At 34.6% G+C, this 27783-nt stretch overlaps 2 protein-coding genes across 2 annotated transcripts; one reads left to right on the top strand and one right to left on the bottom strand.

Annotated features, from left to right (window-relative positions):
• capn5a (calpain 5a) lies at positions 1-26342 on the bottom strand. Its single transcript, XM_052531842.1, has 13 exons — positions 26192-26342; positions 22270-22442; positions 18906-19037; positions 9921-10129; positions 8406-8598; positions 8128-8321; positions 5585-5662; positions 4440-4635; positions 4234-4356; positions 3127-3323; positions 2915-3036; positions 1663-1799; positions 1-1585 (listed from the first exon to the last, which is right to left on the bottom strand). The coding sequence occupies exons 2-13, from the start codon at positions 22432-22434 to the stop codon at positions 1403-1405; spliced, it is 1929 nt and encodes a 642-aa protein (XP_052387802.1). The 5' UTR covers positions 22435-22442; positions 26192-26342; the 3' UTR covers positions 1-1402.
• ompa (olfactory marker protein a) lies at positions 11244-12267 on the top strand. The gene has a single exon (XM_052531843.1). It carries the CDS (start codon positions 11459-11461, stop codon positions 12041-12043), a length of 585 nt encoding a protein of 194 aa, XP_052387803.1. The 5' UTR covers positions 11244-11458; the 3' UTR covers positions 12044-12267.
• Positions 26343-27783: the final 1441 nt, after the last annotated feature.

The raw sequence follows: 27783 nt of genomic DNA, 5'->3' as shown, positions 1-27783 counted from the left end.
TAACGGAACATTCAATTAAACTTTATTTCATTTTGTAAAAGAGTGAGAAAAACACAATTTCTAAAATACAAAAAGATACATCACAGAATATGTTTAAGATTTCTTTGGCTTTTTTTACCCGTTCTGATAAGGCACATCTATTCATCTGTAAACAACAGACATCACACGCAAAGAAACTGAAAAATAATGAATAATAAAATCTAAAGAATTCATAGTGGTTGTAAAATGGCACAGATGTACTGAGATTCTCACATTTCACATCGAAAAAGTGTCAAACCAGGAGAACAGTTTTGGCTTTATGATGACATTGTGATTTTTCAAGTTTGTCTGTGACTATTACCAGAGTGTGAAGAAGCAGAACATGACCAATCTGATATTTATATAATGCATAATAATATTTTTGGTTCATATTTCATGCTGCTTCTTCCTCTGTTGACTTACTGACACCTAGTGGTTATAACTGCTCTTCACAATTGTGTGGATAATATATAGTAAACAGTAGTGATCATGTCTTTTAAATGTTTAAAATGTATTTTTTAACAGCTGTACGATTCTAAAACAGATTTATACTCATCATGCATTGGCTCTTCCTTAAATAGAGACATTTTCACATGCCTGTATGGAATATTTACTTCAAACACCATGTTAAATACGAATCCTGGAATCTGGTAAACACATGAAAACACTAAATAAAACACCACATCATTTGTTGAAATGTTTCCTTTCACAAAAGCTTGATAAACTGATTCATAAAAATAAAAAAATCAACATGTGGTCAAGATTATGGCAAGTATTTTAAAGTGAAAACACAACCGAGAGACTAAACGCCCTCCATTTCAGATCGTTTGGCAAACGAAAGATCAGATTATGATCATAAAACTGAAATTCCTAACTACATATATGAATAGTACATAGTGGTTTTAGATATATGCATGCATGTTATTTCATATACTAATATAAATGCATGTACTACGATACCTTAATGTATTTACACACAACTGAAAGCACATAAGAGCAGAAAATGATACATTTAAAGGGACAGTGCACCTAAAAATGTTAACTCTGTTCTCATGTTGTGTAAATCCTGTATGAATTTCTTTCTTCTGCTGTGAACAAAAGAAGATATTCTGAATAATGTTGGTTCCTACGGAAGTCAATGGCTAGCGTCAACTATTTATTTGCCAAACTATCTTCAACAGAAGAAAGAAAGCCAACTTGAGTGCATGTAAATATTTTTAATTTTTGACTGGACTATCCCTTTAAGTTGTAAAACGTGCTTGTAAACAAGTAAATCTGCCTTCACGAAACATTCCCAAGAAGATAAAGAGCAGGTGAATAGAAGTGTAACCCTTTCCACAGACACAGGACGTGTTGTAAACCCTCTGTGGTCACCGTGACATGCTCAGATGTTGGCGAGGACGTCGCTGGTCGTGAGGCTGACCGAGACCTGACCCGGGAGCTCGCTGTTCTGCCGGCTCCCTTTGTCTCGCAGGTTAAGGGTGTGAAGCTTCTGAAGGTCGGACAGGTCGCCAGTCAAGGTCACCTGACCCATGAACGAGTCCTTCAGAATGTTCTTGTTGTAGATCTGATTGAGAGAAGGAGGCAGATTACAGGAGGAAACATGAGCGAATCCATCCCTAATGATTGTTAGAAGACCGGCACCTGAACGCAGATCGGCTCTCTCGGCTTCTTCCTGTAGAAAACCGCCTTCACGTCGAAGTCTGGGCTCTGTGTGTCTTTGTGCACCAGCGAACGAACCTTCTCTCCCTCGCAGCTGATGATGACGTACGGGTCAGACGCTGAAATGTCATTCAGAAACAGCAAAACGCACTTCTATTACTGCACTGTCAATTTCAAACAGGTTGGTCTCATTAAAAAAAGCTGACAGTCCTTTTTAGCAGTTATGTTTTAAATTGTTATTATTAAGAATAGTAGTACATTTTTGTCGTCATGTGACAAGCAAATCAAGAAACAGGAAATGAGATCACAGAGCTTATGACTGCATGTCAGGAAGTTATTTAAAACATTACAGAACTGGATCTTTTTTTAATGCATTAAGTAAAAGGTGAATTGAAATCATGCAAAAATGTATATTTAAAAATAAAGAAAATAAATATTACAAATAAATATTTTAGATTAAAATACTTTTACTCAGCAAAGATGCATGCTTTTTTTTTTTTTTTAGAAGTGATAGTAAAGATATTGATAATGTTATAAAATAATTCAATTTCAAATAAATGCTGTTCTTTTAAAAGTTAATTACCAAAGAATCCTGAAAATTAAAAAAATGCATGGTTTCTAATAATAATCAGAATTTTTTTCTTGTGCATCAAACTCTGAAGATCATGTGACACTGAATACTGGAGTAATGATGCTGAAAATACAGCTTTGATCACAGAAATAAATTACGCTTTACAATATATTCAGATAGAAAAAGTTATTTGAAATTGTAATAATATTTCACAATATTACTGTTGTTGATTTTTTTGTCGTTTTGATCAAATAATTAAGAGAATTCTTTCAAAAGCATAAAAAAAATCTAAAAATCTTACATTTCTGTATTGTAATGTACACTTGAATATATTTAAGTTGTCGGATAACATAACTTATTATTTTACTTGGCGATTATAACACTTTTGTAGAATAATTAAATAACGGCTGTAAATGTTTTATGCATTTTTCAAAAATCCTTCAATACAGAAATTATAGAAAAATGCTCAAAAATTCTAAAAATGTTAAGCGCTACAATAAATGTGTATAATAATAAGATTACACTCCTGAAGATTTTACGTGCATGCATTTTGAACCATTTTCTTTTATATCCATTTCATGATGTCAGATGACTTCTGTGCATATCACGAATGTGTCAGGTTTGAATAGGCAGATGATATTTGATGAACCTGACGTTACTCACATCCGTCCGAGTCCTGAGCCGCGAGCCCATCTGCTCTGTGGACGTGCACCTGTGTGACCAGCTTTGGGTATCCACAACACCCCGTCCAACAGGTGTGGGGCGGCTCGTCTAACGCCAGCTCCCTAAACACCACACAGCCTTCATCAATACACTCACAATCGACGCTACACAGAGAGAAGACTGCTGTACAAAACACATTTCTGATGCATTACCTGCAGGCGGCAGGTACATCCGTGAAGATACGCAACAGGAAGTCTCCCTGCAGGCCGGGGTCAAAGGTCGTGGGAATGATGACGTAGCGGCCCTCCTTCAGGTCCTTGCGCAGAAACACACTGCGGGAGTTAATGTAGATGGAGCTGCCCACTGTTTTCTGGATGGTGTGCATGCGGTACGTCCGGTTGAGCTCCACCTGTGAGAAAACACATCTCGATCAATCAAATAAAACCATATTTGATAAATGAAATCCTAATACTAATTTGGAGGTGCTGTTGCCAAAGATAGTGTCTGCTTTCTCAAAAAATATGTGCATTTTGTTGCATTTTTGCTTTCAATAACTATTTAATTGGGTGAACTATAAAGTCAAGAAGTTCCTGTCAGAATCACTGAAAATTCTCCTTTTTCACATGCATGACTGTTTCTGAACACATTATTTTGTGTTATGCAACAGATAGAAACCTACATGCAGAAAACACATTACATGAGATCAAAGTCTAAACAAAGTCACTTTGGATAAAAGTGTGTGCTAAATGATTAAATGTAAGTGTAAGCAATCACAGAACTCATTATGTTTCAGGGTTCCTGCAGGTTTGATGAAAGTAATGTAAAGTAAAGATTTTTAAGACCAAATAAAGAAAATGTAAGGAATAAATAAAAGGCATCACTATAAGCTTATATGATCTCTTAAAGTTTTAAGTTACTGTAAGACAATAAAAGCGAGTTTATGATAATGCAATGCTTAAATAATAATAATAATAATTGACATGTCTGTTCTTAGAAAAGAAGATTTTATATCTTCCCTTTTCATCTCCATTGAATTCATCATGATTTAAGAATGCTTAGATATTTGTATTGGAAGACAAGACAGAAATACTGAGGAAGATATTTCGTTTTCGCAGTGCATGCAACATTTAATGCCATAACTTTATGCATTTAAAGCTTTCTGCATAAGGCCTTCATTTGTGGAAGGATGAACTGAAACCACAGATTTTGACTTTTGAGTGCCAAAAAAAAAAAACATTTTTAACTCTGCATCATCAAAATATGTAATATTAGGCCTCTTTATCTTTTTCAAGATTCATTTGTGTGTGTCATACACATACTTTTTGGATATCGAAGCCGATGGCGATGTTTTCTCCTTTCCCGTCTTTGGATTGAGCTCTCTTGTCCTGCTGCTGTAGGCAGATCAGAACCTCGTCCTCGGTCTTTGTCACGTCGAACACATACTGAAAAACACACAGACGCTCTTCAGCACACGTCTACACAATAAACACACACAGTAGAGAACGAGCCCCCGCCGGCGCCGCACCTGTGGGTTCTGGAGGAACGTGGCTTTGTGGTTGATGCAGCCGCCCGAGCGGTTCAATAAAGGGTCATCATGGCGACTCCAGGAGCCCCGCATCACGGCCTCCTCCCAGATCTTGTGGATGCTCAGGTACGACGTGTTAATCAAGCGGCACAGAATCAGGTCTGTGAAATACTTACAGAAATCCTCAAATTCCATCCTGGGAGAGGAAAGGCAGCAGAGAGACAGAAAAGAACAACCATCAACAGGAAGATAAAGAGAAGACTTCCTGAATCAGCAGCTGCATGCTTTACGTGCAAATAATTCAGCTTTAACCAAAAGTACAAGTAAAACTTAACAGCACAGTGCAGCGCCTGTTAATAACCATGGAACATTTCAACTTGTTACTTATTTTAGGGAATATACCGTATATTCCGGACTGTAAGTTGCACTTTTTTTCATAGTTTGGCTGGTCCTGCGACTTATAGTCAGGTGCGACTTATTTATCAAAATTAATTTGACATGAAACGAGAGAAATTAACCAAGAGAGAAATTAACCAATAGAAAACATTACCGTCTACAGCCGCCAGAGGGCGCTCTATGCTGCTCATTTTCCTGTAGTCTACACTGAAGCGCCCTCTGGCGGCTGTAGACGGAAATGTTTTCTCTTGGTTCTAAATAAATGCGACTTATATGTTTTTTTCCTCATCATGACGTATTTTTGGACTGATGCGACTTATACTCAGGTGCGACTTATAGTCCGAAAAATATGTTACACACACATTTATAAAATACACAATGTTTTGAAAATTATAGTGTCATGTGAAAACGGACATGCAATAGAATTCCTGTCATGCATGTAAACGAGGCAAACCCAATAACTTTTGAAAAGATGCCAGAAAGGGAGGATGCGTATTTTTGCAATGAAGAATTAATTTAACAATGCCGCTTTTAAAGAAACATTATGCTCTATGGTAATCGACAGCACATCACAGATAGAAATGCTAAAACATTATTTGAGATATTAACAATGATGAGAACAATGACAGTACTCATTATGTTTATTATTAAAGGGAAAATTGACAGTTTTGGGTTTTCCGGAACCAGAAACATCTGTATTTGATCAGAATATTTCTTTGTTGAATATTAATCTCATTTATGGATCTCACCAGAACTCTCCATCATCCTCCACGGTCACACCAATCTTCTCTCGCTCGCTCTTACTGACTCTGTTCCACTCCTCAGAGCTGCAGATGGACAGAAACAGAACCAGATGGGTTAAGAAAAAACATTTGAGTGCTTCAATTCAATTAAATTCCCTGTAAAACTGTATATTACTGTAAAGCTGCTTTGAAACAATCTGTATTACATAAAATACTACATAAAAAAGTGATTTGCCATATATATATATATATATATATATATATATATATATATATATATATATATATATATATATTAGGGGTGTAACGGTTCACAAAATTCACGGTTCGGTTCGATACGATACACTGATGTCACGGTTCGGTTCGGTTCGGTTCGATACGTTTTAGATACAGCAAAATGTAAAAACATCTCAACTTTTCAGAATGCCGCAAGCGCACCGCGGGTCATGTGACAAGAACCAACCAATCAGCTTCATCCTTTCCCGTAACAACGTTGAGAGCTCAGCCAAGATGAAGGAACAGCTGATCATAGTTGTATATGGATTGCAATTTTGAAATAAATTCAGTAGCAGAGCTACTGCAAGCGATTTTTAGAGCTGCAAATCCATTTATCCTTCGCTGAAATTTCCGCGTCTCATGGAGAGAGCACGTCATTGTTGCTTAGCAAAGACAGACGCCTCATGAGCGCTTCTGCCCGAGCGCTTTGGAAAGGAGGAGAAAGACGCGCTTAGCGTTTTCCACGCGTTTTTAGGAGCGATATGTGAACGGCCCCTAAGGCGCTCGCTCACTCAGCACGCGCTGAAGGCTCGTTGCAAAATGTCTAATGCATTTAATAGACCAGAAATATAAGATCCTAAAATAACCAACAGGTCTGGTGTTTGGGTTGGATTCCCTGTAAGCTATAGTTTCTAAATGCTGCAGGGATAGTTTGCTGCGTGCATGTTTCTCCTTTTTTTCGTCTTTTCCCAGATAGTACTGACGCATATATCCCAGATATTCCCGCTGGTGGTTTTTTTTTTTTTTTTATTTTTTTTTTTTTATTCCCGCTGGTGTACCCTGTCATGTTGCAGATGCGACATACCGTTGTTTTTTTATCCACCACTCTCTTGCCATCACCATTATAGCTTAAAGGGAATCCAAAGTGCACCCAAACACCAGACCTGTTGGTTATTGGAGGATCTTCTCATTTCTAGTCTGTTAAACGCATTGGCTATTTTGCAACGAGCCTTCAGCGCGTACTGAGTGAGCGAGCGCCTGCTGAGTAGCCTAACATAAACATATAAGATGGTGTTTTTTTCTTCTTCGGCAGTGTCAGGGGCGTTGCCTGTTACGTTGTTTGGGTTATTGGGCTACCTTGTTGAACGCATATCATTATATTTCTCTCTCTCTTTTTTTTTTTTTTTCAAATATAATTAATTACTCCAACGAACCGTTCGGTATACATAATGCGTACCGCGTACCGAACCGACAGCGTCGTACCGAACGGTTCAATACGAATACGCGTATCGTTACACCCCTAATATATATATATAAGATATTTAACCAATATGCCTTTAATGGCATATCTTATATGTTTGTTTTTGTATTTTTTAAACTTTGATTTGATTTAATAAAAAAAATGCTTTTAAGAAAATACAATATTAAAATGTAAACATTTAATTACCTTCATCCAACAATTATATTAAATTGTATTAAAATGTACAAATTAAAATGCATTTTAATAAAATTCAATGCTTTAATATCCTGTACATCAATTCTGATTATTTTGATGAATTTGCAATGTAAGCATTATAAAATTAAACGAGTTAACATTACATTATTCACATGTTATAGGTCACTAAACAAGTGGTTGAAGATTCCTGATTTGGAGTATTTAAATGTTGTTTTCTCTCCTAAAACCCTGCAATGTGAACACAGTCAGTACTGACTCAATGTTAACTGGCCGAAGCATGAACAAAAAAAGTATTTAAAGCATTTTACGATGCTGAAATATGACACTTGATGTTGAGTTTGTCCTCCAGTAGGTGGCATTATGAACACAAAAATACATTTGAGCATTTAAAATAACAATCTGTGGTTTGATGCATCCACAGCCTTAACATTTCCTGTTTTTTTCCATATCATCTTATCATATGTTTATTTTTTACATTTTTTTTTTACATGGGTGAGTCATGCATTCTACACAATAACTTTAATACTTTAATCCTTCTCGTTCACAAATCATGTCTCGCTCTAAATCTTTCTCTTCCTCGTTGTTTGGGAATGTTAGCATAAGGCGCATGTTGTCTAGAAACTGGGGAATTTGTTTACATGATCACTTGAAGTGCTTCTGTGCCTTAAATCAAACTATTTACATCAGGGGAAGGCTGGGAAAAACTCCAGGCTTAAATAAAGCCAAGTTTCCTCGTGTTGCACAAACAGTACAACACAAAATAGTAAATTTAGTTCCTGTTGGAGTATCATGCAGGAGTGTTTAAATGTGTTCAGGCTCCTTTATAAACCACACACGCTCGACAGTAACACCAAACAATTTCCAGATGTTCACAAACCTGTCGCTCCACGCTCCGATCCACTCTTTCTGGCCCCACGGGTTCCTCATACGGATCATGCAGAGCTTCTCGGATTTAAAGAACGCCATCAGGCCGGTGCCCAGACGCACCTTACGCACATCAGTCACCGCATACGCATGACCTTTGACCAGGCCACAGTCTAAACGGGCTTCCATGTCCGCCTGACTCATCGCCTACGAAAACCAGAATCCAAATATGAACACAAGACTGAGATGAGACGCATGAATGCATTACATGCTAGTGCACGTGAAGCTCACTTTAATGGAGCAGCTGATCAAGCCTCCTCGGTTGTGGACCTTCAGAACGCGCTCGAACAGCTGATTTCGGGCCTCTTCATCCTGACTGAACTTCCCTTCCAGCAGATCCATGGGCTCAGATATGCCACCAGTGAAATCCACAAGAGCGTCCCCCGTGTTTCCACCATCCAAAGCATCATAGCATCCACAGATCCTGAGACAAGAGGGACCAGATAAATGAACCAGTATTAAGAAGCATATCAGAATTGTACATATATATACACTACAGACCAAAAGTTTGGAAACATTACTATTTTTAATGTTTTTGAAAGAAGTTTCTTCTGCTCATCAAGCCTGCATTTATTTGATCAAAAATACAGATTTTTTTTTTTAATATTGTGATATATTATTACAATTTAAAATAATTGTTTTTAAATTTATTATACTTTAAATGATCATTTATTTCTGTGATGCAAAGCTGAATTTTTAGGATCATTATCACATGATCCTTTAGAAATCATTCTAATATGATGATTCATTATCAAAGTTGGAAACAGTTCTGCTGCTTAATATTTTTTCAGAACATGTGATTCTTTTTTAGGATACTTTGATGAATAAAAAGTAAAAAAAAAGAAAAGAAAAAAAAAGAAGCAATGTTTTTAAAATATAAATATTTTGTAATAACAATATACACTAATGGTCAGTAATTTGGGGTCAGTAATTTTTTTTTTTCTTCTTCTTTTTAAATAAAATCAATACTTTTATTCAGCAAGGATGTGTTAAATTGATAAAAAGTGATAGTAAAGAAAATATATTATTAGAATTGTTTTATTATTTTGAATAAATGCAGTTCTTTTTAACCTTTTATTGATCAAATATATTAGACAGCAGAACTGTTTCCAACACTCATAATAAATCAGAATATTAGAATGATTTCTAAATGATCATGTGATTGACTGGATGTTACATGTGACACTGAAGGCTGGAGGAATGATGCTGAAAATTCAGCTTTGCATCACAGGAATATATTTTTTAAGTATATTCAAATAGAAAACTATTATTTTAAGTTGTAATAATATTTCACAATATTACTGTTTTTTTCTGTATTTTTGATCAAATAATATATATATATGGGGTTAGTAAGATATTTAATGTTTCTTAAATAAGACTCTTTTGCTGATTAAGGCTGCAATTATTTGAGCAAAAATACAGAATTATACAGTAATATTCTGAAATAGTATTAAAATTTTAAAAAACACTTTTCTGTTTTAATATACTTTAAAATGTAATTTATTCCTTTGATCAAAATCGTATTTTCAGCATCATTCCTCCAGTCTTCAGTGTCACATGATCTTCAGAATCATTCTGATATTCTGATTCGCTACTCAAGAAACATTTCTGATTATTATCAATGTTGGAAATAGTTGTGCTGCTTTATTTATTTATTCTTCTGTGGAAATTTGATAGATAAAAGGTTAAAAAGAACAGCATTTATTAAAACAAATTATATATGATGTGTGATATTGGAGGTTTTACTTGGCATAGGCTTTCTCCACCAGTGCACTCCAGAACTCATTACTGTCGTTGGAGTGGCAGTAGATGAGCTTCCCGTTTGCGGTCGGCAGTCGGTCATCGATAACAACGTCCACCCATTCTCCAAAACGCCAGAACCGAAAGTGAAATATCCCAGCATAGCTCTCCGGTTTCTGCTTGTCCCATTCCTGGTCCTTCCAATCTGGGATAACCTATAAACAGACAACACACTGCTTTTTTATAACTAGAATCAGACCTCTGATGCAGACGAGGAAAATGTGGGAGAAACAAAAACCACAAAAAAGTCATGGAATGACATGAGCTTAGTAATAAATTAACACTATTTAAAGCAATGTTGTTTTACTATTAAATAATTATTATCTTGTTTTTTATATATATATATATATATTAATAATTTACATTGAAAATTTTAGTACTTCAACATTTTGGATAGTTTCAAATTTTCTGAAATTTTAATAGCATTAGTTTTGCTTTAGTTTTTTTGCATTTTCTTGTCAGTTAAGCACATTTAATCCTCAAGTCAGAATACCACAATACTAAAAACTTAGTCTATAATAATATTTTGATTTTTACTGCATGACAATCTAATGAAAATAATCAGACATAAAAAAAAAAAAAAAAAAAAAATTTTTTTTTAAATTACTTTAGATTTAAGTCAAATGTCCATATGCATTAGGTAAAGGGAATGTGGGGTCAAAAATAAAAAATAAAATAAAATAAAATATCCACTGGCATTAGGTAAAGGGAATGTGGGGTAAAAAAAAAAAAAATTAAAAAAAATAATTAAATGAAATAAAATAAAACAAAATAAGGCATTAGGTAAAGGGAATGTGGGGTCAAAAAAAATAAAATAATAAAAAATAAAAACAATTTAAATAAAAATAAAAAAATAAATTATCCACTGGCATTAGGTAAAGGGAATGCGGGGTAAAAAAAAACAATTAAAAAATAAATAAATAAATAAATGAAATAAAATAAAATAAAACAAAATAAGGCATTAGGTAAAGGGAATGTGGGGTCAAAAAAATTAAATAATAAAAAATAAAAACAATTAAAATAAAAATAAAAAAATAAATTATCCACTGGCATTAGGTAAAGGGAATGTGGGGTAAAAAAAAAAAAAAAAACATAAAATAATAAAATTAAATAAAAAAAAAAATTAAAATTAAATATCCACTGGCATTAGGTAAAGGAAATGTGGTGTCAAATAAAATACAAATATATATCTACTGGCATTAGGTAAAGGGAATGTGGGGTTAAAATAAAATAAAATAAATAAAAGCAGTATTATCAATCAGATGCATATTTAAATAATAATTTAAAAAAATAATATCCTAAGCATCTGTTGCCTAGTGCTGCAACACGTCAAACTCTAGCAGTGAACCTCTGGTTGAGTCGCTCCTCCTTCTGCTCCCAAAACTCATCCAGAGGCTCAGAGCATGTGTGGCAGAATCAATAAAGTCCCCAACTAAACCAGGCTTTCTGCCCCGCGGGGCCACAGAGGCGGGTGGAGGGGTGGGATGGAAAGAGTGAAGGCTGAGAGAGGAGAGAGTTTATTCAGTCGCACACAGACACAAGCCACAAGCGCACCGATCCTCCCTCGACTCGAAGACGATCCGGTCATGGGTTCAGAAATAGAGCTGACCTTCACCGAGGACCTGCAGCTGACGGAGGTGATGCGTCTGAGGGTGCAGTCGCTGCAGCAGAAGGGCCAGAAGCGGCAGGACGGAGAGAGACTGCTCCTGCCGCACGAGTCCGTCTACAAGCTGGACTTCAGCCAACAGGACCTGACCTTCTCCCGCTGGAACGTCAGCCTGCAAGGAACGGGACGCTTCACCGTCACCGGCATCTGCCAGCTCTGGACGCCCGACCTGACCAACCTGATGACCAGGCAGCTGCTGGAGCCCATCGGCCAGTTCTGGAGGAACGCCGGAGATCCAGACGATTTGCCCATCAAGTGTCTGGAGGCGGATATCCAGGAGTTCGGAGAGAGGATCGCGGAGCTGGCAAAGGTGCGGAAAGTCATGTACTTCCTGTTCGCTTTCAAGGAGGGAGCGACCAAAGAGAAAATCTCCTGCTCTTTGACCTTCACCAAAAACAATTAACAGATCGAGTCTCTCCGAGCATCGTATCCTAAAACCCCAGACAGGTCAGATGCTCTCTTTTCACCAATGCCATGTATTACTGATTTAGATTCATTCCTCATCCTGCGGTCCAGAGAAGCAACATTTTAGAAAGATTGTTATTTATGCATTTTGTCCGGTGAATATGTAATCCAGTGCCATTCTGATGCTTATAGACAGCTCAATAAAAAAATATGTGTCAATCATTCTGTTTCTGTATGTGAGTGTTTTATTTTATTTTTGAGTACTGGAAGGTCATCAGTCTTGACCAGCATCGGCTCTAACCAACACACAGCCGAATCAACTTCGGGAATCAATCAAAGCGCCCTGCCTTCAGGCAAGTGTCACGCATTAGTTCTGGGAAGAATGACTCACTGATTCAATGAACTGGTTCAAAAAGCTAATTCATCAGTCGTTTATGTCATCGAGTGTTTCCATTACATTTCTCACATTATCCATGAAACTGTTTTTTTTCCCAGGCACGAACATCTATAACTCGGTTTCAAATAATGGTTAAAATAGATATTAGATTTTTAAAACAGATTTTTTTTTATAATTGCAATTATTTTATTAATTTATAATATATAATATTATATAAAATTATAAAAAATATTTTATTTGCATTATATAAAAAAGTACTTTTATAACTAACGTTTCAGCTTGTCAACACCGCAAACTCAAAACATAAAAACTATTAAAAAATGTTTTGTAAATGAAAGCTGAAATAAAATACTATATTTACTTTATGTATAACAATCTATTGAGATTAATACAAAAAGTTGTAAATTGCAAATAAAATGTAAATCAGTTTTGCATAATTATAAATTATATGCATTTTTTAATAATCCAAAAAATTTCACAAAAGTTTTTAAAAAGCACTGGGTATCTGCTCCAACATATCAGACTATTATTTGATATTTCATGCAATGCAATGCAATGCAAAAAAAAAATATATATATATCATTGACTAAATCTATCAAAATATTTTAGTTAAATAAAATAAGAAATACTAAATACTGAAAGTGCCACACACAAAAAAAAACTATAACTAAAAAATTAAATAAATTAAACCTAATTAGTAAGTTTTTGTTTTATTTTTTAAGTGACAAAAGCACATAATTACTAAAGCTTAAACTAAAATTAGTTACACTTTATTTTAAGGTTTCATTTAAAGTACAATTCTAGGGTTAATTTGGGTCATTTAATCTATAATTATACAAATACTTACCAAGTAATATTAAAGTTACTTAGTTGCATGTAATCCTGCATAGTGTATTGTTATTTAGTAAGTACATGTAACATGAATAAGAGCCATCCCACAATTAAAATGATTAATTTTCCCCCTACAGAGCTAGCTGCAATGCATTCTGGGATGGTTTTCTCCTTGAAGCACAGATGTGGTGATGCCTTAACAAAATGGTCAAAGTAAGTTCTTAAATGTCAACATATGATCCCTGTCTACCTTTAAGATGAGCTTTAGCATCTTGAAATACTGGCTAGGTAGGCAGCTCACTACAAAAGAGTGTGTGTGTGTGTGTGTGTGTGTGTGTGACGCAGGTCTTCAGGGGGATGGCAGGAAGACAGGGATGTGTTACAAGACAGTAATGAGACCTCAGGAGGAAACGACACGTCTAGTAGAGACAGAACGCAGCGCTCGGAGGGAGATGGAGAGCTCGGCGTCCTGCGCACTGGTGTATATCTGTGTGAGGTGCGTTACGGCAGGGCGTCCCGCGAGGCTCTTTAATGAGAATTACGTGGACGGATGACGTACGACTGTAAGCTCATGAGTGAACGGAAAGGCTTTTTAAAAAACTTTCTCCATGCATTCGCATCTGGAAATGTGTAAGACAGAGAAACCAAGAGAAGTCGTCTCGTGGGACTCCGTGTTTGTCCACAAGTGTGCATCGTTTGTGGACACAAGTTAACATGGAGAGAGGTAATAACCCCAAGTCTCCAATTAGTCAGAAGCCATCGAGGAAATCTCCCTCTCTAAAACAAAACCCGTGCTAATAATGAAGCACATCCCATGACTCTGTTTGGAAGGATTACAGTGTACCTGCAAACACGTCACGTTCTGTGTGAAATAATGAGTTAACACTCGAGGAATCACCGATCCACTGTAGAAAACAGGAACAAGCTGACATTGAGGATTTATTTCGTGAAAAATAAGTCTTGTAAAATCCAAATCAACATGACCTTTAATATTTCCTACAAAACAACACCCAAACATTCATAGAAATATTTGTGCCACACTTATACTGTGTTCTGCGTCTGATGTTTGGTCAGTATTGCAAAAATGGTTTGTGATCATCTTGGAAACATGAGCACAGTAATAATGTGCTGAAAACTAAAAACGATGTTGTAACTGATCTCTAAAACACATTTAAACTAATAAAATAGTTTTTGCTAATTAAAGCCCATTTACTGTCACCCCGTCCCGTATATTACAATCAAATCTAATCTAAACTTGAAAAACTATATCTCGCTGGAAAGGTCTAAGACTCCCAAATATATATTTTGCCAATGTTTTTAGTTAAAAATGATGTAGGAAAAGTAATTTATGACAAGAGTGCACCCTCAAAAATCCAAATTATAAGAGGAGTTTTGACTGGTTAAAAAAAAAAAAAAAAGAAACTTCTTCGTTGCCTTTTTCTCGATCACATTTTAGAAATCATCAGAAGCTATATATCGACTGAAAACTTAAAATTTCAAAATTCATCCTTTAAAACCCATTTTTAAATCAAACATTGCATTACCATGTAAATGGTACATCAATATCATGTTACAAAATGTTTTCAGTCATGAATTATAAAAATGTAGGTTTGTATCATGCACATTCATCTCCATCTTCAAAAACGTGAGTGACAGTTAAGGGGTTAAAATATAGCTGAAATAAAATATTTCATGAAAAATTTAACTTATTTATAAAAATATTTTTTATAAAATGTATCTATTTATAAACCTTTTTATTTATAAACCTTTTTATTTATAAACATTTATAAAACTGATTTCAATTCAGTTTGTTGCCAGGGCAATATTTCTATAACTTTCATTTAAGTACCAAAATGAGGTAATACGAAAAAGACTAGAACTAAAAAACAAACTGTTTTTTTTTAAGTTTATTAGATATATAAAAAACTAACAAAAATACTAAAAGAAAATAATTAAACTAGGGATGCACCGAAATTTCGGCCACCGAAAATTTTCGGCCGAAAATGGCTTTTTCGGTTTTCGGCCGATAGACTTTTATCACCGAAACAACACGGCCGAAATGTTGTGATGACGCAAACAGAAACCGCGACCTGCACGTGCACCTGCATAGCAAAGACCACGAGCTCCACGCGACATTCACTTCACACCAGTGAGAACATTCTCGTATTCTTCGTATTCCTTTATTCGCAGCACTAAAGCGTCTCCTAACAAAGAGATTAAGATGGACCACGAAGTAAAAACAAAGAAAAGTACAGTCTTATAGAGTCTGTTAGCACACGTCTCACTGAGATCTTGTCGGATCCTCTGCACTTCTTCGCGAATGTGCTTGATCCGCGTTATACAGACCATTACTTGGATGCGGAAATTAGGCAGCGCGCACGAGAAATAATGCAGGCCGCGCTGGATGCGGAAAACCCGCGTGGAGACGGAGAAGCGCCAAGTGCAGGAGACAGATCAGAGCGCAGAAAAAAACACTGGTCTCTGCACCAGATGAGGGGCATGCACCATCGTTGTCTGATATGTTCAGTGGAATTCTGCAAGAAAGTGCCTCAAATAATAATAATACGTTGGCTATTTTGTTCTTTAGGCTACTATATATATATATATATATATACACACACACAATATATACAAACACACACAAACATATATACATACATAATATCAGATTGTAGCCATATTTATGCTAGATTTTCTGCTAGATTTCTGCTTTAATTTGATAAAAATGTTCATTTATGCCCTGGCCCTATTTAAATACACTCTTTCAAATATTTCTCAAATGTCAGGCAGATGACAAGCTCAACTGCTCAACAGCTAGATGGTTATCTGTCTGAAGTCCCCATCCCCAGAAGTGATAACAGTCTTGCCAACTGGAGAAGTGATGCACTTTCTAGTCCTACAGAGAACAATTTCAAATGCACTTCACCTAAATGCACTTTGTTTTTATGAGAGAACTGTTCATTTTAAAACCTTTCTGCAGGCCAGTAGGCCTGTACATTATTATTAAATATACACATGAGTGGGATACATTTTTGGTTTGAATTTTATTTTATACTGTGCATTGTTGCAATGTGCTTAATAAATATTTGCATCATTTGTAATTATGTATTTTTATGTATTTTATAATTACAAGTTATGTTATTGTAATTATCTTTGAAACTTTAATATTAATTTATGCAATTGCAATGTCTTAATTTTAGTAAAGTTAGTACACGGTCATAGCAATAAATGCAATGGTACTAATAATTGGCATAATTTCTTTCAGTGTTTCGGTTTCGGTTTTCGGCCTTGGTTTTCTCTTTTTCGGTTTTCGGTATCGGCCAAGAATTTTCATTTCGGTGCATCCCTAAATTAAACCAATCAGTAATGTTTTGCATTGTTTTTAAATTTGCATTACAGAGTTTTTGTAAAAATAAAAACAATTTAAATATTGAAATATTTCTAACAAATATAAAAGAAGATTGCTCAAAAATGTTTTGTCGTGGAAATGTTGGCAAGGCAAGTAAAAATCATCTTGGTTGAGCCCTGATTTTACAGACATCAAGAACATTGATCAGTTTTGACGTTTTGAAGGATTCTGTGCCGTCCAAAGATATTAATAACTCAAAAGTACAATCCCAGAGTTGGAAATTATGAAAACTTGTAATTATGATAAAACCAGACATGATGTGAAAGCATTCAGACTGAACAAGGCATGCCGATGTTTTAACATGCTTCAGTGTTTCAGACTCTTTAAAGGACACACAAACACACTGCTACTCATCAAGACAGACACAGGTATCTTCCAGGCAATAATTAACCCTGCGGGGTTATGACGAGCGAATATGGTGTGAATGTGTCAGTCTAGACTGAAGCAGAATGATTTCCCACAGCATAATAAACTCTATTTAACTCACCTCTTCTGACTAGTAAGGTGCAATCCTTCTCACTAGAGGGAATATTAACTTTCATCGACATTTAACCTATTCATTAACCAAACTAATGATAAGAGAGCGGGCCGCTGATATCATTGAGCGAGGACACTCTTACCACAGTAATCACCGTTTCAGACAAAATATCAGATTTACTAGAGTTATTTTAGTTAAAATGAAGGTGGTATTAGCCACAACTGACATCTAAACAAAACAAAAAAATGAAATAAGTAAAATAATTGAAATGTAAGATCCAGCAAGGGTTTGTTTTAAATTTACTGTACTTGTATGCATCTCTTCTGATTGCTAAGGATGAACGTATTTAATTAAAAATGCAGTAAAAAACAGATAAATTGTGAAATATTATTACAATTTATAATAACTCTTTGCTATTTGAAAATATGTTAAGATGTAATTTATTTCTGTGATGCTCCGCTGTATTTTCAGCATCATTCCTTCAGTCTTCAGTGTCACATGATCCTTCAGAAATCATTCTGATATGCTGATTTGTTGCTCAAGAAACATATTTCTTTCTTAATAATTTTGTGGAAACAAACAAACTTTTGACCAGTACTGCATATGTATAGAAAGCAACTAGCATTGCATTAAAGATATACTATTTATCAGTTCATGCATTCCCTGGGAATTGAACCCATAACCTTGGCTTTACCGGCGTCGTGCTCCGATTTATTTTTTTCTGCTGGTTTTTTAGCGTCTTATTGCATATTTTAAGACGCCATGTCAAGTTAAAAGAGTTGACACAATTGTATCCAGATGCACTGAGAAAGAGAGTTGTGACATGCTTTTCAAACAACTCTGCTCTGTCAGTATGTTTGAACTGGTTTAATCAGGATCAATCTGCACAGACAGCAATTTCATTATATTTGCAGCAATTTCCAGTAATTATTAACATATAATGTGCACTGTTTCTGTATTGATAACAACGCTGACTTACCTTTTAAAATAGCATTTTATTCTGAGGAGTGAATAATTGTACTACATCTAAGTTCAGTTTAATTTAGTTAATACTTAAAACGGAGAAAACATTTTTTAAGTGCAAAGAGGCAAATTACAGGGCATTGATGGCCAGAAAAATAATATTCATATGTAATGCCACAGTTTAACCACTAGATGTCCATGTTTTTTTTTTTTTTTTTTGCATTTGAATGCCTATTTAGACATTATCAAACACTATTTTTATACATTAAAAAGTTGTATTACATTCCAGTGTTATTTTAGGATATTCACGCAAGCATACATCATAAGTGAATATTAAAAAAGGCAAGCAAATACAGAATTAAACAACAAATTCAACCTCCTACAGGGAGAGAAAGATTGCAGAAAGACTAAAACCTTAAACATATGACAACTAGCATCTGGTTATAGTCGCTATTAAGGCGTTTCTCCTATTTCTAAGTGAAATTATAGTATAAATATTGATTATCTAATGAGAAACGTTACGATAGCACACTTCTTAAATACCACTACTGTCCACAGTCCTGAGAAATGAATGTTAAAATGTAAAAAATGCTCTAATTTCTTCAATTCACCAGCGAGTGTCCTCGAGAAGCACTGAAATGAATGGGCTTCAAAACTGGATCTATTGACTGCTCCATGACACGCTTTGCTTCCCCATTCCCCAGCTCCTTTGGAAGCCTATGGGAGTGTCTCAACTATTTCTCAACGGCTCTGATGGTAACATCTAACGAACATGAACTCACCTTCTGCCACAGAGCTTCTCTGGAGGCCAGACTGGAGCAGGCCGCCACAAACCAGCAGTTTCCCAGCTGCCCCTGGTTCAGGTCATGAGCGCTGATCCCGTTCACAAACAAGTGTGGGTCTTCACACAGCTCCTATATACAAACAGACAGACAGACAGACAAAGAGATTCCCATGATCCTCTATGATCACACATGTATTAAAGAGAGTCCAGTTACAGAAGGACCGCAGGGCAGTGTGTTTATGTCACCGGTTATTAATCCAGACATGTTTTTTCTGTTCTTGGTTAACATGTTTAGTGTGTCATAGATGTGCATTGACTGCTGAAATTGCATAATGTTCTAACTAACCATTTAAAAGCTTAGTTTAAGGATTCGTTTTCTCCTGAAATGAAACAAACATAGGGAAGCTGGTTTTTCTGGTTAAAAGTCAGCATGAAATTCAAGATATTCAAACAAAAAAGACAGAGACTGACTAGTATTTTTTATTTTATGCGGATGAGACTGGTGTTGAATGATTAATTAAAACTTGAATGATTGGGGTTTAATTAAATCAATATACTATAACCACATTTAGGCACATATGCATTTGGGAACGCAACGTGCATTATTAATTTCACCTGATTTGTAAGAAGCGTTTATGAACCTATTGCTAACAAAGAAAAAAACTTTAAAGGTTTCCTGTGGTTTTCCAGTAAAATTAAAGATTGACGATTTAATGGTTGAAAATTAAGAATTTAAGATGTAATTATAATTCTTATTAATTATCATTCCTATTGTTGTTAATAATAACGATACTAAAAATAAAACTATTTTTAATTATATTTTAATATTAGTTAATATTTTAAAAAAAATTAGTTAAACTTTTTTTAATTATTATAGTAATATTATACTTAAAATGGATTATTATTATCATAATTATAAATAATAATAATAATTATTATTATTATAAATAATAATAACTATTATTATTATAAATAATAATAGTAATAATTTATTGTTATTATTATTATTATTAATAATAATAATACTAATTATGGTTATAATAAATAATAATAATCATAATAATTATTATTATTATTCTAAATAATAATAATACTTTATTATTATTATTATTATTATTATTATTATTATTATAAATAATAATACTAATTATTGTTATTATAAATAATAATAATACTAATTATTATCTTTATTATTATTATTATTAAGTCATACTGATAATATAATGATAAAATTGTTTAAAAAAAAAAAAGTAATAATTTTTTGGGGCCAAAGTATGCATCCCTACACTACAAACATGGAGCTGCACATTCTTACTCGCTGCCCAGCTTTCCTCAACACAACATCTAGTATTGTTTCAGACATCAGCTGCAGTAAGGAAGAGCTGCTTCATGTGACAGTCATTAGTGAAGGTCTGTTTTGCCACCGGCCAGAGATAACAAAACAGACTTGATCTTCAGCAGAAACGCTGCGGTTCATGACACAGGAGCTTTCTAGTAGGAGGAAGACTGCATTGCACTTGTTCAACTACATAGCACTCACATGCCTGAACAGAACAGTCATTCATGATGGACGTCCTGAACGTTTGAGGCAAACATGCTGCTCTGTGTGACCTTTCTAGTGGTGTTCACTATTGAGCATGCTTAGATTTAAACTTAGGGTTTTTTCATGTTTCTGACATGAAAGACTGTTCAAATTTTTAGTTTGTTGAAGAGAAGTGATAGAAGTGATCAAATGCACTCAAATGCCGCTCACTAGATAAAGCAAGCTTTAAGCTCATCTAACAAATGACAGTCCACTTAAGGGTCAATTAAAACCTCATGCATATTTAACTAGTTCATGGATTGCAAAAAAGATTTCTCCCAGAGCCTTTAATGGACTAGATTCAGTTTAATTGACAGATCTTTACGGCTTGTTTCTGTGTGATGAGCTTCAGCTAAATGCTGCTGAAAACAGCAGGGAGGAGAAGAGGAGAAACAACACATTTCATACAGAACAAATCATTACATTTATGTTTTTTTATTTTTTTATAAAGACAGTCTGCACTTAAAGGTTGTGCTTGCTTATGAATTTCTGAAGATGTGTCAAAAGCTCGTCAAAGATGCTAATACACCCCAAACGTCTGAATGGTAGTGTATTGAATATTACATATCAAAACAGATTTATTAATAATTTTTGCCACGATCTACATATATCCCAGCTCAGGTTTATTTATATTCTAAGAAAACATGAATTTATCCCAACACTAGACTTCAGTTATGACTGCTAAAGGAAACCAGTCCTGTACACAAACCTTTACTCATGCACATTTCTAAACAATAACTATTATAATCTCTGGCTAAATATAATATTTGCAAGCATTCAGAAAGGAGTCAAGCGGGGGTCTGTATGAAGAGGCTATTGTTTCAACTATAAACACTTTATCTGGCATGAGTTTTAACATGTAAGTAATAGGTGTTGTGCAGTTACACAAGATCTACGGCCAAAAGAGCCACACCTTCCCTACACACACAGATCAAATCCGATCAGTGATGACGTGAACCAGCCGTAAAATCAACCCTCAAACGATTCAAGTGTATTAATGTTGTGAAAGGGCACTTATTATCAAATCTTTGTATGAACCAGTGCTATCTGCTTACTACTGCTTTTACTAGTACTTTCTGTTCAGATTATTATTCTGAAGCGTAAGTGTTAAATGAGCAGATTTATGATATTTAATAATAAAATAGAGAAAATATATAGTTTCATACTGTAATCCTAAACTTCAAATGTTGAATTTTCAGATTTAAAAAATAAATTCGATTTATTTAAAGAAAAATAGGTTAAAAAAAAGACTAATTACAAGTTTTATACTTTAATCCTAACTTTAAGTGTTCGATGATCAGATTTATGAAATAACCCTGATTATAAAACAATTTGTTTAATAATAAAATATGGAAAATATACAAATATAGTTTCATATTTCAATCCTGAACTCCAAGTGTTCAATGATCAGATATATAAAATAACTCTGATTATAAAACAATTAGACTTATTTATTAATCAAATAGGAAAAATATACAAATATAAGGTTCCATACTGTAATCCTGAACTTCAAATGCTGAATGATCAGATTTATAAAATAATCTGCATTATAAAATAGTTATTTAATTATTTAAAAAAAAGTTAAATGACCAATAATCAGTTTCATATTTTAATCCTGAAATTTAAGTGTTAAATGATCAGATTTATGAAATAAACCTGATTCTAAAACAATTAGGTTTATTAACTAATACAATAGCGAAAACAGACAAAATTAAGATAGATGCAGCTTAAGATAGAAATAACTTGCATTATTTGCATTCGTGTGGTGATTGCTCCTTACCTTCGGTCTCTTCCAGGTGACTTTTCCGATGCGGTTCCCGCTATAGAAGAGTGACTTGTCCACAGCGGGGAAGACGGGGTCTTCAAACAGAGTCCCGTTCTGCTGGCACTGTTTCCTCAGGGCTGAAAACTGCTGGCCTTCAAACGGCTTCACTGACGAGAACATCCTTCTGTCTGGAACGACACACGGACTAAAGATCATGATGCAGGAACCTGACCTGGACGCTGCAACACCCCTCACTGTGTCTGATCTGTTCCGCTGTACGGGTGTGTTTTCAGAGGAAATATGATTTATTCAGAACAGGAACTGAGTTTTGGCTGTTTATATAATAGAGCAAAAAGCCTAATGTAGAAACAGTTTTGGAATGCGTATCTCTGGCCCGAATAACATTCAACAGAGTTTGACGTTAAAGGAAGTGTTCAGCCAAAAATTAAAATGTTCTGAAAATGTGCTCAGCCTCAGGACATCCAAGATTTGGGGAAATGTAGCATTGCATCACTTCCTCAGCAGTGGATGCTCTGCAGTGAATGGGTGCCGTCAGAATGAGAGTCTAAACAGCTGATGAAAACATCACAATAATCCACTCCAGGCCATAAGAAAATTTAAAAAGATAGTTTACCCAAAAGTGTTGTGTTGTCTGAATGCTGTATACCTTTCTTTCTTTTTTGGACCACTAAAGGAGATTTTTCACACAAAAAAAAATGTCCCACGTGTGCTTGTCCATATAATGGCAGTGTATGGTGATCAACATAAAAAATAAAAAAAAAAGATGCAAAAGTATCACAGAGTGGTCCCATGTGACAAGCCATTTATTCCAAGTGTTCCAACAAATCATTTAAAGAATATCCTGACTTGGCTGTTGGTCTCAGTGGAGGACTGTGTGTTCAGGACACTATTAGCACCACAGTTCACTCCGATTCGCCCAAGAAAAGCACCATTTGTGTGAAAAATCAAGATTAATAAAAAGCAACAGAGACCAACTGGACACTTGGAATATACGGCACATGTCGCATGGAACCACTCTGTAATACTTTTGCGTCTTTTATAAAAAGCTTGACATTGATCTCCATATACTGTCATTTTATAGACAAGCACGCATGGAACATTTTTGTTAAAATCCCTTTTCGTGGTCCGAAAAAGAAAGAAGGGCACACGGGTTTAGAACAACAACAGGAAGAGTAAATGATGACTTAATTTTCATTTGTGGATGAAATATACTTCTAATGTCTTATGAAGCCAAAGGCTGCATCTTTGTGAGAAACAAATGCATCATTAAGATGTTTTCAACTTCAATCCGTTGTTTCCAGCCAAAATCTACAATCCATAATAACATTTCCTCCAGTGAAATAAAGTCATTTCCTATGGTCTCTCACATCAAAATCCACACACGTTTGTTTAGAGCTGTTTTGGCTCGTAAACGGTGCTTGATCTGTGCAGATTTCTCGCCTGAATCAGAAAGCAATATTATGGATAGAGGAAAAGGAAACATTACCTTATGAATTGTAAGTTCCTTGCAAAAATGCAGCTTTTCTCTTCTCAAGATATTAACTGCTGGACTGGAGCGGTGTGGATTACTTGTGGATTATTGTGATGTTTTAATCAGCTGTTTAGACTCTCATTCTGACGGCACCCATTCACGGTAGAGCATCCATTGCTGAGCAAGTGATGCAATGTTACATTTCTCCAAATCTGATGAAGAAAAACTCATCCTGATCTTGGAGGGTGTGCACATTTTGAGCAAATTTAGATTTTTGGCTGAACTATTCCTTTAAGAATACAGTGGATATCTCTTTAAACAAAACACAAATGAAAATCCAGAGGTTCTGACATTCTGCTAAACATCTATTTTTGTGTAAAATATAATAATATTATGGCAAGGCACTACAGGAGAATATGGTTCAAATAAATCAAAAGAAAAAATAAACAATTAACACTTAAATGTGTATTTTGGATGTGTTCTTTCCACTAGTTTAAAAAGAATAAATGTTATGGAAGAAATCTCAAAATTGACCAATGCCTTAAAAGCAATGGTTTTGGCTGCATGTCATTAATTTGGGTTTGGAATGACATTGTGGCAACTATTTCTTATGTAAAACAGTTTAACTTTCATGCAAAGCACATCTAAAAGCCACATGAGCAGTGAGACGTGACTCAGTATCACAACGTCAAACCAGAAGATCCAAAAAGAGGAAAAAAATTCAGAAATTGTCTGTAAGTATCTGATAAAGATGACTGGCCCCTCCTTTAGTTTACTGTACACTTCTGCTTTTTGCTCTGGTGTTCATCACTCTTGATAGAAAACCATGGGGTCATCCTGCAGGATTTACAAATGAAAGAGGAACCCCATTCACATCTGCACACAACCATAAAAGCATTAGACACGACTGTGAGAGAGAAAAGATCGATTCGGAGCTCAGCTGAATCAGTTTAAGACACCATACACCCATCCAGACCGGAATTACTGAACCACACCATTCCACTGACAGCACAAAAGATCCAGGTTTCTGAAGACAAACACTATACAACACATGGATCTTACTTCTGGACAATCAATTCATGAGAATGAGTCAGCGATGGCATAGTGTTTTTCCAGAGGGTGTGTCTTTGTTGACATATTATTTGAGCAGTTTAAAAGGTCTCAGAAAGCTTCTGGATGCTTAAAATGTGTCAATGTCATTGCATTAAAAAAAATATAATAAAACATGCGTCATCTGTGATCAATTTTCGTATTATTTTCAGATGAACACTTACTGGACTGACGCAACTAAGGTTTATGTAAATGTCTGGAATGTAAAATATTCAGTATAGAAAACTAAAAGCAATGCACATTGTGTCAAAAGGACTAAATCAATGTTCCCATAGTGTTTGCAAAAGTTTGAGCTATCTGGATAAGAATTTTAAATATTTTTAAAGAATTATCTTCGGCTAACCATCCAGCATTTATTTGAACCAAAAACAAAAAGCAGTAATATTGTGATTCGTTTTTCTATTTTAAATAACTAATTTTCTATTTTAATATATTTTAAAATGTAATTTATCTCTGTGATGCACAGCTGTATTTTCAGCATCATTCCTCCAGTCTTCGGTGTCACATAATCTTCAGAAATCATTCTAATATTCTGATTTGTTGCTCATTTATTATTAGTATTAGTATTTAAAACAGTTAAGTAAAAATTGTCAGGATTTTTTGCTGAATAGAAAGATCCAAAGATCAGCATTTATCTGAAATAAAACGTTTTTATAACATTATACATTACACTATTAATACTTCTATTTAGCAAGAAGGCTATAAAATTGGTGATGATTAACTTATTTATAATGTTACAAAAGATTTCTATTTCAGATAAATGCTATTCTTCTGAACTTTCTCCATATCAAAAAAACCTAGAAAAAAAATCAACTCAGCTGTCTTCAACATAACAAAAAAATTATAATACATTTTTTTTTATCAGAAAATCTTCATATTAGGTTTATTTCTGAAGACTGGAGTAATGATGCTGAAAATACAGATTTGAAAATCACAGGAATAAATTAAATTTGACTTTATATTATATTTCACAATATTATTGATTTTGCTGTATTTTGGATAAAAAAATTGCAGGCTCTATTTTATAGAGATTTTATTCAAGTGTTCGTCAGGCTTGGAAACCACAACTTAAACAATTCTTCATATTCAAATTAGTCAGGACCACAGAACTCTGTCAACTGTATGAATGTATCAAGTTCGTTACAGAGTGTTACAGTTTAACTTTTCAACATTCCAAACACGCGCGAACCCGAAACATGTTTCAACAGAAACACTCGAAGCGTTCTCAACGGGAGAAAGCCCCGCGATATGCTTCTCTTGAGAGGGAACACCCCAGACACTTGCACACATTTGAAAAATACCCCAGTAAACATGATCTGAAATGCCGTCATTTACCTGTTTGAGGGCTGAATTGATGCTTTCTATGGTTCACTGCTCCATCAGACACACACTCGTGTCCACAGACTGTGTGTTTGTGTCTATTTCCTCGTTTATTTCATGTTCTCTGTGCTCTGAGGGAGGGGCCTTCACTGCTCAAGCACTCGTGGGCGTTTTTACAACATTTATCAAAGAGGAAACACAGGGCGAAAATTATTATCGAGCCACAGAATTCAACTATTTTGAGAACCCCCTTTTCTCGCTCTTTTTGCTATAGCCAGCTGAGAAAAACAAAACAAAAACGACAGAAAAACACAAAACATATGGTTTAACGTACTATGCTGATGTTTAAGGTTCCTGCTGCCACCGAGTGGTGATTTTTTATTGAGGATCAATCAGAACTGAAACAAGCAGGCAGAATTGCGATTACTGTGACTACTAGTCTCTACTCGGGTAATAATAATAATAATAATAAACTAATTTATATATACATATATAAAAAAAAAAAAACACCGAGTAGGGCTAGATCGCATACAGTGTCACGTGACACCTGTTACTTTTCGCAGCGCAGGTCACGATGAGTTCGTGCATCGATTTATTTCATTTAATCAAATGCTAAGACTGATTTACATCTTCTTAAAATTGGCGGGCAGCGTGATCTACCACATCCATACAAAATCAGCAACTAATGAAAATTTGAAATAATTTAAGACTAAAATACATTTTCTCTTTCCCATTTTCCTTGTGAAAAGAAAGAAAGAATATCTAAATCAGTGGTTCTCAACTGGTTTTGCTTAAGATCCCAAATCTTACAGTACAGTTTAAAAACGTACTGTTTTACTGAACCAAAAAAATAAAATAAAATAAAACTTTCAAATGCATTAAAATAGATCAAACACTGGCCCAAATTATTAGAAGCAATATAATCACGAATCACTTTGTTCTGAAATACATAAAGTATGTATATATGCACACTTTGACATTAAATCAAAAGTAAAAATCTTATTTCTTTCTTTGTATTAAAGGGATAGTTCACCTTCAGTTGCTGGTGTTTTTCCCATACTATGGAAGTCAATGGGGACCAGCAACTGAAAGTGAACTGTCCTTTTTAAGCAGTGTTTTCCCTGCTCTCCATGATTTATCAAGATGGTAATGCATCACTGACAGAAATCTATCATCTGCATGAACAAATATGACTTTTTTGCTGATGTATTTCACTGAATGGATACAATAAGATGTTTGTTTTCTTAAAAAAAGATGATTAATCATCAATTTTCCGTTTGTTCCTCTGCAAAAATTTTGCAAAGTATAAGTATGTGTAAGTATTTAGCTAAGTATAAAAACCTAAAGAAATTTTTACTGAAAATAAAACAAATCAATTAGTTTGAGTGTTATTTTACTATGATTGAGACACCGTTATAATTTTTGTTCATATTTTAACTTAGTTAAATTTTTTTTCATTCCCATTTTAGTTAAAGCTTTAGTAATTTATATATTTTTTGTCATTCTTATCAGTTTTTATTGTTGTCTATATAGTTTTTATTCAATCAATTTATGATTTTAGTTTTAGTTGTGAGTGAATAAACAAATGCACCTTATGGAGTTAACTA

This window comes from Carassius gibelio, chromosome A18 (assembly GCF_023724105.1).
Source record: "Carassius gibelio isolate Cgi1373 ecotype wild population from Czech Republic chromosome A18, carGib1.2-hapl.c, whole genome shotgun sequence".
NCBI lineage: Eukaryota > Metazoa > Chordata > Actinopteri > Cypriniformes > Cyprinidae > Carassius > Carassius gibelio.
Note: the sequence above shows the minus strand (reverse complement) of the source record. Positions and strands in the feature narration are given on the sequence as shown.